The 20,134-nt window shown below is 38.2% G+C and overlaps 1 protein-coding gene across 5 annotated transcripts in view; it reads right to left on the reverse strand.

Annotated features, from left to right (window-relative positions):
- The window catches only part of TNKS (tankyrase), a 154,423-nt gene that overhangs the window by 23,844 nt on the left and 110,445 nt on the right, over positions 1-20,134 (reverse strand). For all 5 annotated transcript variants that reach the window (XM_061994273.1, XM_061994276.1, XM_061994274.1 and 2 more), the window contains 7 exons: positions 17,381-17,475; positions 14,893-14,959; positions 14,234-14,420; positions 13,330-13,451; positions 10,828-10,919; positions 10,658-10,736; positions 1,275-1,446 (listed from right to left, as the gene is read on the reverse strand). In XM_061994273.1, coding sequence (XP_061850257.1) covers positions 1,275-1,446; positions 10,658-10,736; positions 10,828-10,919; positions 13,330-13,451; positions 14,234-14,420; positions 14,893-14,959; positions 17,381-17,475 — 814 coding nt within the window. The remainder of the gene's footprint in view (positions 1-1,274; positions 1,447-10,657; positions 10,737-10,827; positions 10,920-13,329; positions 13,452-14,233; positions 14,421-14,892; positions 14,960-17,380; positions 17,476-20,134) is intronic.

Below are 20,134 nucleotides of genomic sequence, written 5' to 3' on the forward strand. Positions count from 1 at the left end.
AAATCTTACTCTTTAAATAAAGCAACCCCAGCAGCATTTTCTAGTAAGCATTTGAAAAAACTAACAAGCTCATCTAATGAGCTTTATTACACTGCATGGTCATACTCCTACTAGTTGCAACCAAAACCACAAGCAGCAAGAGTGCAGTCATAGCCAGTGGCCACTATGCCCGAGTTTTCATGGTTGTTATCTCACAGGTGGGAATTAGCTCAGCAATCAAATGTGAGGGAAAAAAATCCAATATTACATGGAAAATATTTTAAGCTGTGAACTCATAAATCAGGTAACAATGTCTATCAAAACAACTCCAACATTTTAAAAATTGGCTGTAAGATAAAGGCTGCTACCTCTCCCATGAAAGCAGTACAGTACAATAGCTGAAACTGATCTTCTTAGAAAAGGTAAATCAGTGAAAATGAGGTTTTAATTCAAAATTTAAAAATCTTATTTTCAGAATACTTGCAAGTCTACAATTTTTTAAAATCAAACTCCTGTTCAACAGCAGGAGAGAAGTTTCTTTTTTTCTGATTCATAGCTAATATTCTTCTCTCTCAATACACGTACACAGTCACATGCACTCTTTATACAGGTAATGCTACCTGTGTAACCAGCTGTATGTAATACTCTTTGTCTCAGGAGTGGGTACATTTCAAAACAATCCTTCCTCGCACTGCTGTAAAATGCCTTTTATTTTGCCTCTTTAAAGGCAACATTGTTGAGAACACTGAAGGAAATTTTCTAGCTACCTTAAGTCTTATTTATTTGGATACCTGCCTTTCTTTGACTATATGTAGATGCCACTGTAAGGTAAGTTACTTGCTCTGTAGTAGCTACTGATGCAGTTATTCTTCTCCCTATTCGCAAAAATTAGGAAGTGCTTTCCTGCCAGTAACACTCTGCTTATGGCTGCTAAAGTATGGACTACCTAACAAAGTGGCTTATAAGAAGAAAAAGGTTTCTCATATGTTTAGCAATATTCTAGTTGCTTTGAATTTTGTTACCAAAAAACCCCAAACACCCCATGTCTGCCATCCTACAATCTCCTCATTCTCTTCCTGATTTCCACAAAAATATGGAATTGAAGACAGTCTTTTATTTTCGGTTGTGGGGTGTTTTTTTCTGAAAAGTATTGTGCAGTATGTACTGTAAATGTGCAGAAGAGAGGGATAAGAAACCTACTGCAAGTCTCTTGCATTGAAACAGAAATATACCCACAGCCGTAAAGGAAAGGGAGAAGCTGAAGTTCAAATCCATAAACCTTTATTTTTACCCACCGTTTAGAATCTGTTGCACTGCTTCATTTCCCATCTGTGCTGCTGTGAAGCCTTGTAAAGAGATGATGGAGGGATCAGAGCCATAATTCAGCAGAAGCCGGCAGGTTTGCAAGTGACCTGCTAATGCAGCCCTGTGCAATGCTGTTTGACCAAGTGTGTCCAGTGCATTCATCTGAAAAATCAGCATCAATATAAGTTATAACTCAAAGCCTGCATCTATCTATGCCCTTAATAAGAGCAGTAATAACAAGATTTTTCCAGCATACAAATTTACATATCAATCCTCCTACACTGCAATCAAATGAAACCAAATGACAAAACAAGTAAACACTCCGATATAATTTACCACTGATGCTTTCCTGTCTTTTAATAATACAAGGTTGGTTGTTATCACGGCTAGCAGACAACACAGGATCTCCACACTTAAAACAGTGATCAAGCTTCTGACAAATCGGATGAAGATCAACCTTGTGCAAGAAAAGCAAAAATCTCACCAAAGGGAACGAGGTAAAGAATTGACTAAACAATTCAAAGATCTTCCAGCCTTAAGGAAATTACCATCTGTCACCCTCAGAAGAAGAATTAACATTAGTCACTCCCAAAAATTAAAGCAAAACAAAGATGTCAGATTAGGAATTCTATGAAAGAGTGGGGGGAAAAAGAAAAAAACCCCAAAAACTATGCTGGATGCAGTCAATTTCCTCCTCACTTTTTGTACTTTTACAGACATGTTAGGTTTAACTGCATATAATTCTACCCAACACAAAATTGTATAAACAGGTGAAATGGAGTATGATAAAAGAGAAACCTATCTGTCTGTCAAGATCCACCATAGTATCTAAATAACTGGAACTGTCTTCATGGGTTCACTATCAGAGAAACGAAAAGAACAACAGAGAGCTTTAAAAAACAGAAAAAAACCATCAGGAAAACAAGGTTTCAAGAAGACCAGTTGTACCTAACAGCAAGTCATGACAAATTTAAATGCAAATGTCCAACAGCTTTTTACCACATTATGAAATACAGTACTACTCTATATTCTTTGCAAGCAACTCACAACCTGTTGTTTCCAAGCCTACAGATAGCATGCTGTGAGCTGCATATATAACACATTCTGTTACTCTACAAAATCACCTTTTACCTTCTCAAAATATTTGTGGCAGCAGTGAATAAAGGTTCTGCTTGTGATTTCTCACCTAAAATACAGCCTGCAAATCCTACTATCTTTCTACAAAAAGGGGGAAAAAATATTTTGGGTAAGATGCATATTCTGCAACTAAATTACATTTGATTAGGGGGGTAACTATGTAGAAAATACCTAATTACCAGGTAGGGTAAAAATACAACAATATCAAGCGACAGGAAAGAACAAAGAAATACAACAAAATAAAGAACTACCACATAGATCAAGGAGAGTGTGATTCAATATTGTCTGAAATTCTTCTATATTCCTGAATTATTCGACAGGTCGGTAAAGCAGGAATTTCTCAGATCACAAACCTCTCTTGCAGGAAGATGTACAGGAGAACATTCTGCTTTCTTCTTACTGTGCTTAGCTCCTGCCACTCTAATGAGATTTTCCTAAAAGTTTTGTTTTAAATAAAAACTTACTGCTATCATAAATATTAACTAGATGCTGAATGTCCCAAATCCATCATTTTGTTCAGGTGATGATCCTCATCTGTTTCAGGACACCAGATACCTCTCATCACTGATAAGGGCACAAAGAAAAGCAGAAGTCTGGGGCTGTGCAGATTTTGTGATGGTAAAGGCATAATTAAATGAAGCTTGTTGATTCTGGGAGTAGCTGATAACTCTCTGTTCAGCAAGAAAGTGAATCATAATTGACATCTTACACAACGCTGAATTCCTGTGTTAAACATTCCCATACCGAACAAATTGTTGAAGAACTGCAGCAAGGCAATTCACACTGCACAACTCAATACTGACTGTGTACCTGGAAAAAATGTTAATATTCATTTGAAAAGAACACTGGCAGTGTCATCAGATCCATCATCTCACATATCGTATGCAGGTTTACTTTCACCTCCAAAGAATTATCTTTGCCAACAATCAATTCTTGTGGCAGAACAACACCAGCCATTTGAAGAAATGTCTGCTTAATTCTGGCACAAATAGGGCTGCCTCTGGCAGACAGATGCATCCACTGGGTAAAGCTGTTCTTTTCCTCAAGAGCAGAATTAGGCTTTGCAGGGCATCTTCATGTGTAAAATGCTCACTTTGAGGCAGATCTGCTCTCAGAAAGCACACAGCACTTGTGTGTCTATCAACCCAAGAATGTACTGCCATTAAGGTGCGGGCAACAGGATTTACCTCCAAATGAAAATAAATTTGAGCACTAGAAACCGAAATGTAAAATGTGATCAGAATAATGAAAATCAAACCTACCCAATACTATATTTAAGCTCTTTCAAATTCAAAGCTGAAGTTTAAACTCTGTTTGACAAAATGTAAAACATCCAAGGTGTACTGCCTTGTGTGCTGAGAAGGCAGATTGTTCCAGCTGCAGTAATAAAAAAAAAAGAGAAATATTCAACTGGTCTGTTATAAGCAGTCTGAAATTAGAAGGGTGAAGCTCTGAAGTACTTCACAGACAAGTTTTCTGCCAGGAGTTAAAAATGACATATTTGATAGCTCTTATTTCACAGCACACTGGCTCTGGATCTGGTTTCTTGCCCTTTTAGCATGAAAACAGTCACTCCACTGCTGAAAACACAACAGAAAAGCAGGATGCAGATATCAAATGAAAAGTGTTTTCAAGTAGGGCTTTTCATGGATTGACATCATCCTATACAGCATTTCCCACTGCAGAACTCCTGTTCTTTCCTTATATCCCTTTCAATTTCTCTTCTCCAGTCTGGATATATGCAGTAGAGAAATCAAAATGGTCGTGTATCATCAGGCATTGAATAGATTTTTTTCTCCCTGCATTGCTGCAGTCTCAGAGCAGTGCACACAGTTACAGTAATATTCTCTTGGCTGCTGGGCACTTGTGGTAGCTCAACAGCTGGGACCTGTTCAGGAAGCTTTTTTTTTGCAAAACGTTACAAGCATATCAGTTTTCTGTTGGTATCAGATACTCTAAATATCCTGCTCCTTCTTGATACTACAACAGCACAAAATGCAGCAGCTTCCAAGTACTATTATTTTCTCTGCAATTTCTTTCTAAAAGATGTAGCTCTGTCAGCCATTCCAGTACTAGGGTATCCTTCCCAGCACAATGCTGAGCTACCCTCCTGCTGCATCTGCTCTGAAGACAATTTGCAGTACATCCCGTGGCTTTAGGCATCACTAATAATAAACAAGACAGGAGTGAAAAGAGGTTGATGGTCAGAAAAACAACCCCTGCCCCCCAAAACAAAACAAAGTTTAAAAGGTCTAGTTTCACTCTGAAAGCTCCAGAACGATCCAGCCACACTCTTTTGTGGTTCTAGATAGATGGTAACTGTTACCAAATCCATGGTCACGAAAGGCTGACAACACGCTACTTCAATGCGCAAAGATAACTCTATTCTACAAAGATCCATCATGAATAGGGGCACTATCTAATATGATCTTAGAAAGGCTCATTTTCTTTTGCAGAAGAATACTTTTAGCATTATCCTTTAGAAATATAACAGTTAAGCAGATAGCACTCACAACATCTCCACCCTTGCTCAAGATACCAGTGAACTTGCATGCTTGCAGGTCTGTCTTTCCAACAATCAATCCAATTCAGAAAAACTTTAACTCTCTTCTACACTGCTAGAAAGCTGGATATCTTTCTGAATATATTGAATTTCGCATGTATCTGTAAATTCAGAGAATAAACTAGTTATAAGATGTATCTAATTATTTAGCAATACAATAAAACAGGATGAAAATCAGTTTTTCATTAGTTCTCTATCTTCCAATGGTTTTCTTTTTAAACAAAGGATTTTGACCATCTCCAAAGATACAACTGTGGCACTGATATTGTGGCCTGTGGATCTAATTAAAAAAATAGTTTATGTTTGAGGATTCTTTAAAGATTCTCTGCTTTTATTTTTCATAAGGTGCTTTGAGGATATTCAACATCAAATAAGCAGTGGTGGGAAATGCTGTGTCACACTGCAGTTCAGCAATAAGCAATTTGTGGGTATACATTGACTCTTGGTAATGCTAGTGTTCTTAGACTTATTTTACAGAAACATTTCTAATGCCAAGCACATGTTATTCAAGCAGTCTGTCACCTTTCATTATACTCTGACATACTTTGATCAGCAAATTTATACAGTGATAAAATTAAAGATAATTAAATCCAGTTGCAAGATCACAAACAATCTCTCCATTCATCTCATGCAAATCCCCTATAGCACTCTTTACTATGCCTCAAGTCTACTTCGCAAACATAGATACTTCACATGACATCTCACTTCTGTTGTCTGATGCAGATCACCGCTGCTCTCCTGAAAATGGCAGTTTCTTCTCTATTGTTAAAAACAATCATAAATGATTTTCAATCTAAAAAACTTTGTAGTAGTTTGTAGATCATCTCCTACATCCATTACTAGATAATTATAGCAGACTGGCTCTCTGCCTTTTGGTAACGTATTTCAGAAGAAGAAAGTTCCACTTTTTGAGAAGCCCCAGTTACCCAGCTTTTATTTTATCTATAATTAGCAGTGGTTTCCAGAAGGCAGATATATTGACTAATATGGCACCTTTCCCTTGACAGAAGAAACAATCGCAAAGTAAAGAAAACACACTTGGGTAAGCACTTGCTATGGGATCCCATTGGAACCAAATGTATTGAAAGGGGTAGAGCTGCTCAGTGACTGGCTGTGGAATAGTTTTGTTTTAGTATTTTCATTAATGATCTTGGCACAGGAGAATGCTGAAGGGCATGAATATGAAAAACCAGCAAGAAAAAATATTGAGAGCCCTTGAGAATCTGTGATTCTCTGGATACTATAAAACTACAGGAAGGATCTGAGTACTACTGTGTCATGTCTATTAAAAAGGCAAACATGATCCCAGTATGCACTAGTCCAGTATTTACAGTAGAGATAGGGAAGTGTCATCACGTAAGACAGTGGGGGGACTGAATTCCATTCTCCTTGCTTGGGTTCCAAGATTTCCTCTGGTGCTAGTAAGGAGAAGAGTTATAAGGATGATTTGTAAATGGCAATCTTCCCTTATGAGAAAAAAGTTTGAGGCTTTTAGCCTACTAAAACAAAAGCCAATAAGAACCATTTTATTCACTGCAAATACCTCAGCAAAAGAAGTATTAAAAACTGAAAAGAGGTATTAAAACTACAGGAGACTGCTGTTCAAAGAACAAATATTCACTGTGAGGCTGCTATTGCAGGGAGACTAGATTCACCAGCTCAGGAAAAATACAACTAGATATGATCAAAGAGCTTAGTACATCTTATGAAGTAACTAAAACTCAAGGCACAGAAGGAATAAACAGGACGAAAAAGCTTCCAGGAACTTAACAAATAGAGAACAAAAACCAAAGAGCTGTATCACTCTCATGGTTTGACATGACACCCTTTTCTGATAAGGAAGAAAGGGCTGTAAAGTTGGCTCCTGTAAGTAGTTGCTCAAAACTCTCCCCAGCTCTGAGTCAGACCCACTTCTGAGGCTGAGTCAATTAGATGCCTCAACAATCACTTTTTAAGAAGTCGGAAGAGGAGGCTTCTTCCTCCTTCTTCTTCCTGTTTCGTCCTTCTTCTGTCCCTTCTTCTTCTTCTGGCTGGTGGTGGTGCAAGGAGTAGGAACAGTGAGAGAAACAGCCTTGTGGACTCCAAAGTCAGTGAGGAAAGAGAGGAGGAGGTGTGCTGGAGCAGAGACTCCCCTGCATTCTATGGAGAGAACTGGTGAAGCCGAGATTTATTTTCATTTCTTTAAAGACCCCGCATCAGTGGTAGAGACTCATTTTGATAATGAGCCTGTATCAGGGGCAGAGACTCATTTTGCTACAGCTGGCCCCAGACCAGGGGCAGCAATTCATTTCATTAAAGGCCTCAAGCCAGGGACAGTGACTATGGCCAGAGGAAGCCATGTCCCATGGGAGGGACCCAACCACTTCACTACAGACCCCGAGTCAGGGGCAGTGATTTTCTTTAAAAGTATGTCCAGAAGAGGCCGTGTCCCGAAGGAGGGACCCTTTATCACTATGGCTGGAGCAGGCCGTGTCCCGAGGGAGGGACCCAATATCCACAGCTGTAACTGTGGGGAGGAACCCACGACAAAACAGCTCATCAAACTTATGCCCGGAAGAGGCCTTGTCTTGAGAGGGTCCCTGCAACTGCAGAAACTGCAACCATGGCGAAGAATCCATGCCAGAGACATTCACCAAGGACTGCGTCCCGTGTGAGGGACCCTGTATCGGCAGAAGCCGCAGCTGTTGGGAACAACCCACACCAGAGAAGTTTGTTAAGGACTGTGTCCCGGGGGAGGGATCCCATATTGGAGGAGGGGAAGAATGCCAGGAGTCGTCCTCATCTGAGCAGAGAGAAGTGGCAGAGTCCACCTGTTAGAGTCTGACCACATTCCCCATTCCCTGCCCCCCTGAGCCGTTGAGGGGGGAGGAGGTAGAGATATTGGGAGCAGTGAGCTGGGCCCGGGAAGAAAGGAGGGATGGGGGAGGAAGATCTTAAAGTGCTGGTTGTAATTTTCTCATCATCCTACTCCCTTTTTGCTTTTATTCCGTTCTGTTTCTCGTAGAATAAACTTTCCTACTTTCCTCTCTAAGTCGAGTAGTGGAGTTTATTTTGCTTGGAACCGTAATTGGCAGTGAGCCCTCCCTGCCCTTGTCTCAATCCACAACAACCTTGCTTACCTTTTTACTCCCATTTCACTGGGGCCTCTGCCCTCCTAACGATGGTGGAGGTGAATGGGGGCACCAAGCGAGAGACTGTTGTGGTGCTGCTGTGCTAGCTGGGCCAAACCACAACAATCATGCTTCAGAGGATTAAAGTTTCCATGTCTCAACTATTGGCAATGAAGTATCAATTCAATCTGATTATTAATATTTACTAATATCTAAAAGGTGGGTGTTAGGAGATTGGGGCATCCCTTTTTTCTGTTGTAGCTAGCAACAGGACAAGGGGTAATGGGATGAAGCTGGAACACAACAAATTCCATTTAAACATAAGAAAAAACTATTTCAATGTGAGGGTGATGGAGCAGTGGAACAGGCTGCCCAGGGAGGGTGTAGTCTCCTTCCTTGGAGGTCTTCAAGACCCATCTGGACACATTTCTGTGTGACCTGATCTAGGTGGACCTGCTTCTGCAGGGGGGTTGAACTAGATAATCTCTAAAAGTCCCTTCCAACCCTACCATTCTATGAGTCTATGATGAACTTAATGTCTACAGCCAAAGCATGAGCAAGAGGTCAAATGATAAAACATGTTGAAGTGGTTAAATATGCCTAGTTAACTAATTAATACCCTAGAGCATATCCCATCTGGGAACTTCAAAGTGCTTCATAAGTACTTTTCATCAAGGGTAGACCTTTATGATCTACCCTTGATGAAAACCCATGATTGCATTGTGTACCATTTCACAGCTAAGGAACTTTGTAAACTGACAAGGAAGGACCTGATCCATTGCAGAGTGGAAACACATCCTTAATTTTAACTACAAGTGGTCTCCTACCATGCATTTAAGTGCTTCGCTAGATCATAAATGTGAATGGCTATCTTCAAAATAACATAGTGAGCATATATCAGGATATGAAAGAAGAATGAGTTTTAATGACCACCAAGACATAAAAGAATTACAAGTAGCGATCAGAATGTGCTACTGACACTAACAATAAAATTGGGCTATTCCAATAAAGATGATGTCACAGAATCGTAGAATCTTAAGGGTTAGAAGGGACCTCAAAAGACCATCTAGTCTATCCTCCCTGTCAGAGTAGGACCTCTTAGAGTAGGTCACACAAGAACTCATCCAGGTGAGTTTTGAATGTCTCCAGAGAAGGAGACTAAACAACCCATCTGGGCAGCCTGTTCCACTTCTCTGTCACCATCACAGTGAAGATGTTACCTTCAGTGCAGTAGAAGGCTTTCCAGAAATCCTAAGGATGCAGAAATTCCTTATGTTTCAAAGTAAGTAGTATCTGGGTATCAATATGCTTGAAATTCTAGCATGTTCAGTTCAGTGCCTACCAAAGTATCATCAGCACTGAACTCATGCGCAAGATCAAGATTCATATAAAACCATTAAGTATCTCTTCCTATGGCAATTTTTTTTTTAAACTTTCAGTGAACAGATATGCTACTAAAAGTGAATCTGGGAAAATGATAATGAATGGTTTTAATGACTATGACTGAGACCTCTGGCCTTGCTTTTCCCCTGGGGAAAATCTTGGTATGTCACCGCTGCATCAGGATTCTCAACTGCAATAAACTCTGTCATGGTACTGTTAAGCTATTTTATGATGCCTTTAAAGGACTCTGAAGTGTATCAGATACTGAAATTTGACAATGAGCTCTCATCAGGCTTATAAATGACAATTCATTGTTTAAAAATAAAGAGACTTAGTATTAACTTGGCATACAATTACACTGCTTGTGCCTCTTAGTATGTCAAGATCGACAGCCTATATTGTTATTACAGGTATATTTCTTCATTTCTTGTAACTTGAATGAAGGCAAAGAGAGTAATGTGAGCCCTCTTAAAAGCAAAAACGAAGAGATCATTTGTATTTTAACAAATGCAAAGAAAGTACTCATCAAGAAGAGTACCTGAGAAAATTAAGTATACCATTGCCACGAACATCAACTTTGCTGCTAAATCTCAAGAGAAAAGACCATTCTGAAATACTTCTGAAAGATGATTAAAAGACATTCTAAATAAAGACAGTTATACTTTCCTCTGCCTTTAACTAATAACTTGCTGAAACATGTGTTTCTAAGCAAGATTCACCATAGGCTCACAAATGACTTTTGTCAGCACCTATCAATGGCTAAAGGGCATGGCAAAACAAGCTGACCAAGAGAATAAGCAAATAAGCAAGGGCTAAGGGATGTTTGCCATTAGACTGCTAAACTCAGTATCAGCAAACTCAGACATTGGATATTTTCAAGCCTAAGAATAAAGTAATAAGCAGCACCTAGATGACCACATTTATTAGAAATGAGTAGCAAGGTTCATTAAAAATGAGTATGCTAGACTCCCAAAGTCTGTATCTAGGTACTCGGAGAAAAGACCTGATTTTCAGATGAGATTCCTGGACATTCTCTACTGATTTAAGAAAAACACTCTTCAAGGCTAACATGAGGAGCACAAGGCATACAGAAGAAAAAGCAACAATGGTCATAAAAAAAATATGTATTTAGATAATATAACACTTCTTGCCTTTTGCCTTAATATTTCAGTATATTTACCTTTGCTCCATGTTTATGCAGAACTTCCATGACATCATTATGAGCTTTTTCAGCTGCAACGTGCAAAGGTGTCATGAAACTAGAGGGGAAAAAAAAAGGAAGAAAATCTTAGTTTTCCATTCTGTGTACGGTAGAGTCTTTTGGGAAATTAAAAAATTTCAGAAACCTACTCTTTGTTTTTCTCATTAACATTTGCTCCTTTCCTGAGCAATAGTTCTGTAACTTGCTTCCGCTTGGGATGCACAGCGGCCACAGCACAGTGCTGCAAAAAAGTAAATATAAATTATATTTCAACTACACAGATGACAGAACTCTAAGATCCAGGACTTGATCTCTTAATTATTCTGCTGAACATCATACTACAAATTTAAAAACAAAATCCATCAAATTTCTGCTGGAACATATAACACACTGAACAAATTACAAGCCAGTGATTAATGCCAAATTATTCTACTCAGAAAAACACTTTTCATTTTAAAGCTAGTTGTCACTTAGGAAAAAAGTGGTATGTTCCCAATTACATCAACAAGGTATCAGAACAAAACCAGTATATTGCACACAAAGGAGGTAAAGACAAAGAGCTTGAAACAGTCTAACTTTTTACACAGGAGCTCCAAAAGGGTCCATCTGCTGCTGTTGTCAGATTAATGTGACTTTTGAGTGGTGTTTTGTTTCTTCTTCTTCTATTTCAGCATTTACTGAACTTGTGAATCTAATGGCAATTCTATCACATACACAGTTACAAATTATATAATAAACAAATGGGCAATAAGGTACTCTAAGAGAATTTTATTTTCCGTGATATGAGAAAGATGTCTTCATATAATGCTTTTCAACACATTTCATCTGCAGAGACTAGACTCAATCTGCCTGACATTTTTAACACTGGTCCTACCAGCGCATTCCTGAGGACTGAAATTACAAGCATGGTTCTAGATATGCTGAACATCATGCTTTAAAATCAGTCCAGAAATGATTATCTCAAAGTTTAGATATCTGAAGGTAGAGGACTATGAGAACCAGGAGATATTTTTGAATGTTTTTGTTTATATGTAACCCATGTTTTAAACCAGTAACCTGTAAAAAGCAGCCAGTCTCCGGGAACAGAGTTCTCAAACTTTTCCATAGCAAAACAGTAGCCTTTACAAAGGGATAGACCTCAAAAGTAAGTAGCAATAGTATGGATAAACATATTTTGCCCAGTTTCAGCCCTCACTATGAAGTAACTGCCACTCAAGCTTCCACAGCACTGTTAGTGAGCAGAGCATGCCCAAGTTTTGTAATGGCAAGCTTTGTAAACAAATATTAAGATCAACTTTTGCTCTGAAGAGTTGCAGTGCTTTTGACTTTGCAGATAATAAACTATCTGTATTTCCTGCTGATTATGATAAACCAGCATTAAAAGCAACACAAATTCTGAAATAGTCAAACCTCAGAGCAACACTGAAAAATAAACTAGGTGCTTGTTCTGGCCCTTGTGGAGTAATAGGGCCACTCCAGTGCTCCATGGCAAAAGACACCATGCTTAGAACAAGAATAGCTTGGTTAGATTGTACATAACCTCATCTTATCCTGGAAGCTAGATCCTGCCACTGGATGGGAGACTACTTGGAAATCTCAAGTATGTGAGGCAGAAATTGAAATATCAGTCAAACGCTTACTGAATAGTGAATCAAAGACACCAATAGAATTAAAATTGCCCATTTTGCCTATCTATCTCTGCAGAATGCACAAGCAGAGAAGAGCACAGAACAGCACAGGATTTAAAAATGATTAATGCACAGCTAAACAGATGCCACATTATCAGTGGCTGATATATTTAGGTAGAAAATGACAAGAAAGTTATCCCAAACTTCCTATTGCCTTCACGTTCAAACTCTAGATATCTCTTCTCTGTCTTGCTTTTATGTTCAGGCTAGGATCCTAAGTCCTACATGGAGAGAACAGAGCATATGGCTGCTCGGTACTCAATACGCAATGTTCTGATCACAATCACAACGTTAATAACACTAAATATGCAGTTGTAGGTCCGTAGCTGAGACCTACCGCTGAGAAAAAAAATGTCCCATTGGAATAAAATATCATAACTATAATGGTTTCAGTATCAGCAGGTCCTCTCAACTTCAACATCTTCACTGCATCTGGGATACTGGCTGTGTTCTTTGCTTTTACTGGTTCTTCAATTAAGTAAGAGCAGGATACTGCCAGGAAAGGCCCCTTTTTCCATAGCTAATGTGGTGGTGTTAGTAACACTCCACTCCTCTAAGATCCTGTGATATACACCTACCGTCTACTTTCACCACAATTTTACATATCCTATGCAGAAATTCTGTAATCCAAGTTTGCCCACATAAAACTGGGTCACTGGAATAGAATTTAACTCCAGAAAAAACACAACTGACTAACAAAAGAAGGCAAAACAGGATGGGAAAAGGGCAAAAGACAAGTGAAAAAATGAACAGCTGCAGGGCTTTTGTAAGCTACCAGGAAAAAGAAAAAAAGTTATAAAAAATTATATTTTTTTCCATAATAGTGATTTAATATATAGTGTTTGACGGCAAATCCTCAATCTCAGATGATTAATATGTTTTCGTAGTCTAGAAATAAGACTCCTCAAATAGCACTACCATCACATTTATCATAAAACAAATGGATTGATTATATAATCTCACCAGTGCAGTCTCATGTGATTGTGGTTGCTTAAAATTAATGATCTCCAAAGCAAGTGTCTTTTTCACTTTGGCTAGGTCTGCCTCTCTGGCTGCTTGTAATAAAGAGTGTCCTTTGAATTCATCTGTTAGAGAAAAAAAGATGTATTTAATATGCAGCAACATGTCAGATTTGTAAATGTTACTGGAGAAAGTTAGCTATTCTCAAGTAAGAGACATTAAGAACATTCCTGTACGTCTTCAGATAGTGGCTGAATAGGGACACAGAAAATGAAACATGGTTTACTGAAATCAAAGGGACATTCTAAAGCAGAAGGAAGGTGATTTGTTGAGTAAAATCCTTAGTTTCCTCCCTCGTATACTCCACCTACTTTATACTAAATGCATAAGGAGTCTTCTGTAACTTTATAATGCTTTGTTCCCATGACTATCTCATTTAATTATCTTTTACAGTTTAAAACAATAAGAAGAAAAAAGTCCCCAAAAGAACGCAAAGGCAGACAAATTAAAATTTGAGCTGAAACACTGTTTTGTAAACAGCATAAGGATTGCAAATACTACAAAAGAAGGTGCTGGAATTTCCACCTCCAAGTTTCCACACTGAAGCTACCTACCTTCATGAAGTTGCTCTAAGTGAGATACAGAGCCTTGATTTATAGGCTCCTGTGCGACTGGACTTTAAGCAGAAAAAACCCAAACCCCTATGGTCACCGATTCAGCAGTGCCTTAAACATTTTAAACCCAAAAAAACCAAGAATTAGAGATAGCTGCATCCTGCAAAGTGAGAGGCACCACTGCAGTGGCTCTGCTGCTTTGCACCTACTTGGGAAGTATAAGGAAGCTGTCTTGAAAGGAAAGCCCTCCTTTCACACCCACCACCAATTGCGTCCAGTCTAAAAACACTTACAGGTCAGTCTTTCCCTCAGCTCAGGTGTTGGAGCCATATCGACTGCACTCTTGCCGTGGCAGTTGACCAACGTGGGATCAGCACCATGACTCAGCAGGAGGGAGCAGACCTCCACACGGTTCTTGGAAGCAGCCTCGTGCAAGGGGGTAAATTGCCATAGGTCCATAGCATTCACACAGGCACCATGCTAGCATGGCAGAGAAAGCCTTATATCAGTAAAAAAAAATCATCTTCAACTATTAAAATCTTACAGATTTTAATTTCATTGTAAAAACTGGTTCCATTCTTTCATATATAAACACATATACAAAACATTAATTACAAAGATACCTGTATACACAAAAATACTGTTGAATCCTCAAAAAAAGAAGGGAATTTCTATATGAGGTAGCTTTTCAGGAACAGATTTTTCAACAGAAAAATTCAAATAAATGAAACTACTATCTGTCCAAAGAAATTAGGTGGGAAAAAAATCCCACAAATACTGTACCACAGAAAGACCTATAGTTGTGGGCTTCTGAAATGACATGCAGGATGGCTGAAACCTGTTACTACAGGAAAAACACTCCAAATACTATTTTTCAACTTCGATATAAATGGCTCATCTCTCACCTAACATGTCTAAATCTACAGCAATTACTTTCTATCCTTCTGCTTACCTTGAGCAGCAGCTCTGTAACCTCATAGTGTCCATATGAACACGCATTATGAAGAGGCACGAGACCACTATATGGAAGAAGGAAAATTACAGATTTATTTAAGCAGTACTTTTAAAGGAGGAAGAACATTTTTCTCTCTATTGAGAGATGAACAGAAATTAAATTAAATATAAAATATTTAAATAGTCAAATATTTAAAAAATAAGATTCACAAACTAATATAAGAATCTATCCTTCCCAAACAGTATGTTACTTAAGATCAGCATGAAAATGTTTTTCGTGTTTTTTGTTCTAACAGGTCACAGATGTTTAATCCACCACTAAGATTAGTATTAACTGGCTTTGAAATTATCTTTCTTGAAGCTATTAAGCAGGGGGGAAGTCCCATTCCGCATTCAATTTGCTCAAGAGAAGTCAGTGTTCTGTTTCTGCCTAAATATGTACTCCTGTTTATTTAAAAAGCTATTTAAAAGGCAAAGCTCCCCAGATAACGTTAATGTAACTCCTGGGTATATTATGAAGATGTACAAACATCCATAGAAAGTAGGCTGAAATTGCTGCTCTAGACTGTGGAATGACCTGATTTTACTTCATTTTTTTACAGTACATCCTATGTAACTGTGTGAGATACTTCTAAGAAAGTCCCTGTATTTTTGCACAGCTGTATTACTGGAGGCCATACCTAAAAATGACACTAGTAAAGTAACATTGATATAGTCATAAACACAAGATGTAATACAGAAGCCACGCACAGAAAGAGAGATGCAAAGACAACATTATTACAGAGGACAAAATGAGCTGATTTCAAGCCAAACAAGACAGGCTAGTTATGACTCAACAAATCAGGATGCATAATACATTGAAAACAATAATTAACCCTTCACCGTTTATGAAAAATACACAGGATTCTCAGAATTTAAAAATCAACACAGAGTATTAGGACAGCAAGTACTAGATAAGAGGGTAAAGCTTAAATTTCAGCTAGATGCTCTCAAAAGAGGCACTGCACTTGTCATGGGAGAGGGAAACTTGCTTTGGAAAAGTTTTCAAACTGTTATTTTCCATTATTACTATTTCTAATTACAACTTATGGATGTATGTGTGAGACAGAGAGAGTATTCAGTCTACAGAGCACTCAAAAAACCCTGCTCTCTTCCAAAATAATAGTCATCTAAGAGTACTGACGCCTTCAAGGTCTCATCAACAAAGACAGTCACTGCAGCAATCCACCTGGCCACTTCTGCAGCGTACTCTTCCCTTTACTTCTGCAGTACATTGTGACTTTGCACAATATCAGTAAGGCAAAGAAATGACCAGTGGGAAAAGGGCTGCTTCCTTGGCTGTGGTCCTCTTTTGGAGTAACTACAAGTGATCATCATTTTGAAGATGCGCCATAGTTCCTCAGGAATGACTCTGAAGTGACCCCATTGGGGAGAATCTAATAAGTCTATAAAATCAATGTAACCTAATTTAGCTCCATAAATGACATAAATTTATTTATACCCTGTTTACTTACAAATTATGTATAAATAATAAACAGCAAGGAAAACCAAAACACCACGCTGATTGTAAATATGTGATGCCATTAAAAAAAAAGTGAGGGGTGAGCTTATTGGGATGTCAGACATTTCTAAGAATGTTTGGGTTGTTTTTAAGTTTAAGACAAAGTGTATCATTTTTCCTTTCTTTTCTTCCTTCCTTCTTTTCCCTCTCCCTTGCCCTTACTCAAGTTCAACCTAATTAACTTCTCTACACTTTCTACCAAGTAATGCTGAAATTTTGGAAACGTGCAAAATACTTAAGACTTCCTTTACAATGCTGGACCTACTCAAATAGGTATTACATGCAGCTTTACTGTGGGCGGTTTTGATTTACATAATGCACCATCATGCATTTCACAACAATTCTGATCAAGTAAGTCACTAAGGATGAATGTACAGAGAGAACTGCTACAATTAGTCAATCTTTAAGAGTTTAATTACGTTTGGGACTGGTTCTGGAAAGAAAAGAAAAAAGCTAAGTTCTTAATTTTAAATCTCTTTTAACGCTAGGCTGGACTCAGCAGAAAATGAAGATACAGGAAGTCCCTCAAGTTTGCCAATGGAGACAGAATACACACTAATATTTTACTTCTATGGATTCTGAATACAAAATACATGCCTTTAACCAGGGGCCCAATTTCTACAATGTTAGGACCAAGCTCTCCTCTCAGACCATCATGAGAATCATCACCTTAAGAGCTCAGAAACATATAGCTGATGACAAAAAAAAAGGTGTAACAGAAGACTTAAAACAAGTGCAATCACAGCTAATCTGTTACTGGGGCTCTAACAAAAGTTGTGATGAACTACACCCAGATTTTGGAAGCAAATGTAACATTCTCAGTCAACCATGTGAGATTATGCTGCAATGTGAAACGTAATTCTTCATCTTGATTAATACAAAACCACTTCTGTAAACAGATAATAAATCAATTCATTTTACATACCCTTTGTCTTTTGCATGCACATCTGCACCATGCTGAAGCAGAAGTTGGACTATTCGAACTCTGTTGTAGCCTGCTGCTAGGTGTAAAGGAGTGGACTGCAAAGTAAAACAAAACAAGATGAAGAATGGGAGCCATATAAATTTGAAATCCCGCACTTCTTGCCGTTTAAGTACTCTTTTGTTTCTCCTACAAATTGGATCAAGCTAAGTACAATTTGCTTCTGTGCTCAGCCAAATTAACAAATACACAGCACACACATGTCCTTCCTGTTGTCAAACCAAATAAATGTTCCTTAAAATGGGTAAGAATACAGCTATCTCCTAAGGCAATAACTAGCTTATAATTTAAAGTTAATTTAAATAATGGACCAACTTATTTTGTTTGGGATTTTTTGCGTTTGTTTGGTTTGAGATTTTTGAGGGTGGGGTTATTTTGTTTGTTTTGGGGGTTTTTTAATGGTATAAATGATTTTTTTTTTTTTTTTTTTTTTAATTCATGAGCAAATTGATGCAGTTCAGGCTGCATACTCACAGGTTACAAAACTGCTTGCATGTTATAGCAACAAGGGCACAAGAGGCAGACTGCAGAACCAGCAATAATGCATTTTTCCCACAGCAGGCATGTTTGTCTTCAGTTCTGCACCAAACAAGCTGCCATACACATTTTGTACTGTGCTGTGCTAAGACATGCGGAGCAAACTGTATGCAGTTTACAGTTTCCTGCAAAATGCACATTATCAGCAGTAATGCACCTCGCTGCATAATAGAGTAATAACAATCCTTAAGATTCTGTGATTCTGTAATAACATCTTTCTCCATAACCAATTCCTAAGAATTTTAACTGAAAGCTTTTGAAGATGTCAACAGTAATTCTCATCAAAGTTCATTTTTAAAGCTTTGCATTATAAAACAAATTGTGTGCTGTCTCAGTCCAAAGGAACTTATTTCTTATATAAATGGACAACGCTGTTTCCTCCTTCCCAAGGTTGAGAAGCAGAGGATTTTCAAGGGATGTTTGTTGCAATTTATTTTGTGGCATGCAGCCAAACACCAGAATTTTATTGCAGTAAAACCTCATATATAAACTAGCTTGACCATATGGTAAGACATATCTCACAGTATTAAGCCAAGTACGGATTTACTGTCAGCATTAAAACATTACACAGTTTAACAGGTGAGATATCATATTTCACTATTATCAAGATTTAAAAAACAAAAATCAAGACAAATGGTCTCATCTCTGGTTAAACATCAGCAGCTGTATTATATCCATAAAGAGTATGGATTTCCAAGAATTAATACATATTTAGTATTACTTGGAGCAGTCAATATTCCATTTTACTATAGTCTCAACACTTTGCTGCTCTGCTCCAGAAAGAGTAACTACTTAGACACCTACCAAGCATCCCGTATACCACAGCAAGGAGACAGCTTGTGCTATCAGAAATGAGAGCACAAGGCATCTCTATGAAAAACACTTGGGCAACTCAGTTGATTTAGGGAAGCAGCCATGCAAGTTTCCATAAACTCCATCTTTGGAAATATCTATATTCAAAAGAAAGACCTCTAACATTCCTAACTGGAAGATCGCTAAAGTGTCTCCAAAGTACAAAACAGCATCGCTAACAAAAATGGGTCGAATATTGTAAGTGCTTGGCCATTCAAATCCTTAGGATCTATTATTCTATTTCAGAAAGGCATACTACTGAATTAACAGTTTGGGCTGATCCAGAAGGCATTATATTCTTTCAACACTTGCCCCGTTATAAAATAGCTGGCTTCTGCATATCACAGACACTAATATAAAGATTATGCCGCTATTGCTGTTAGCAGAATGTTTCAGTACTGCTTATTCCAACAACTGCATTGGTTTGGTTACTAAATCCAGTTTTATCAACTGAATTAATAACTCTGAAAAGAATCTGAAATGATCTGTGGAAAGTCAGTCGACTGAAAGGTTTAAACTCCAGAAGAAAGTGGAGCAAACACTAAATTTTTGGACTACTGTAAGATCTTTTAAACTCACTACAATTAAACTACATCTATTCTTGTCTGCATGCTACTTCTAAAACAGCCATGGCAGACTTCCAAGATGATGCTTTACTCATAGTAAGCATTAAAAGGGTTGTTATCAATAAAGATACATCAACCCTGAAGTACTTGTTCAATGATTAAAATTAAAAGAAAAACTATTATGACTCAAGCTAAGACTGTGCATTTTGTTTTTCTAGGGCTATTAGATTTGCATTTGACAAATAACTTCACTAGAGAAGAATCACAAAACATTTCAAATTTATAGTCACAAGACAAACAACGTAAGTGACAAGTGAAGCAGAACACTGACATCCTAAATACTTCCCTCCCCTTGTGCAAGGCCATGCAGACACCACAGTCCAATGAATGAACACAGAATACCATGTCTTTGCACACACCAGGATTTAGTTATTTAGCCAAGTGCCTCATGTTTGTAGCGCTTGCCTTTGATCCACAGCAGCTTCAGTGAATGTGCATGCTGTGCTATGGCTGCCTCTTCAGGAGGAGCCAATTGATGCTCCCTGTACCTATTTCTGGAGACAGAGCTGAGATTTCACCATGCTTTGACTTTGCAATCACAAACCATATAACCTGGAAAACCACACAGTGCTGGAGACGTAAGGCCAGAGAGAACACTTAACTGAGGGACAAGCGGTTCAGCAATCCTGGAGCGCCACTCCCTCTGTATCCAGGTCTAGTATATCAGAACCCATAAGCCAGC

This window comes from Colius striatus, chromosome 3, assembly GCF_028858725.1.
Source record: "Colius striatus isolate bColStr4 chromosome 3, bColStr4.1.hap1, whole genome shotgun sequence".
In the NCBI taxonomy this organism is placed as follows: domain Eukaryota; kingdom Metazoa; phylum Chordata; class Aves; order Coliiformes; family Coliidae; genus Colius; species Colius striatus.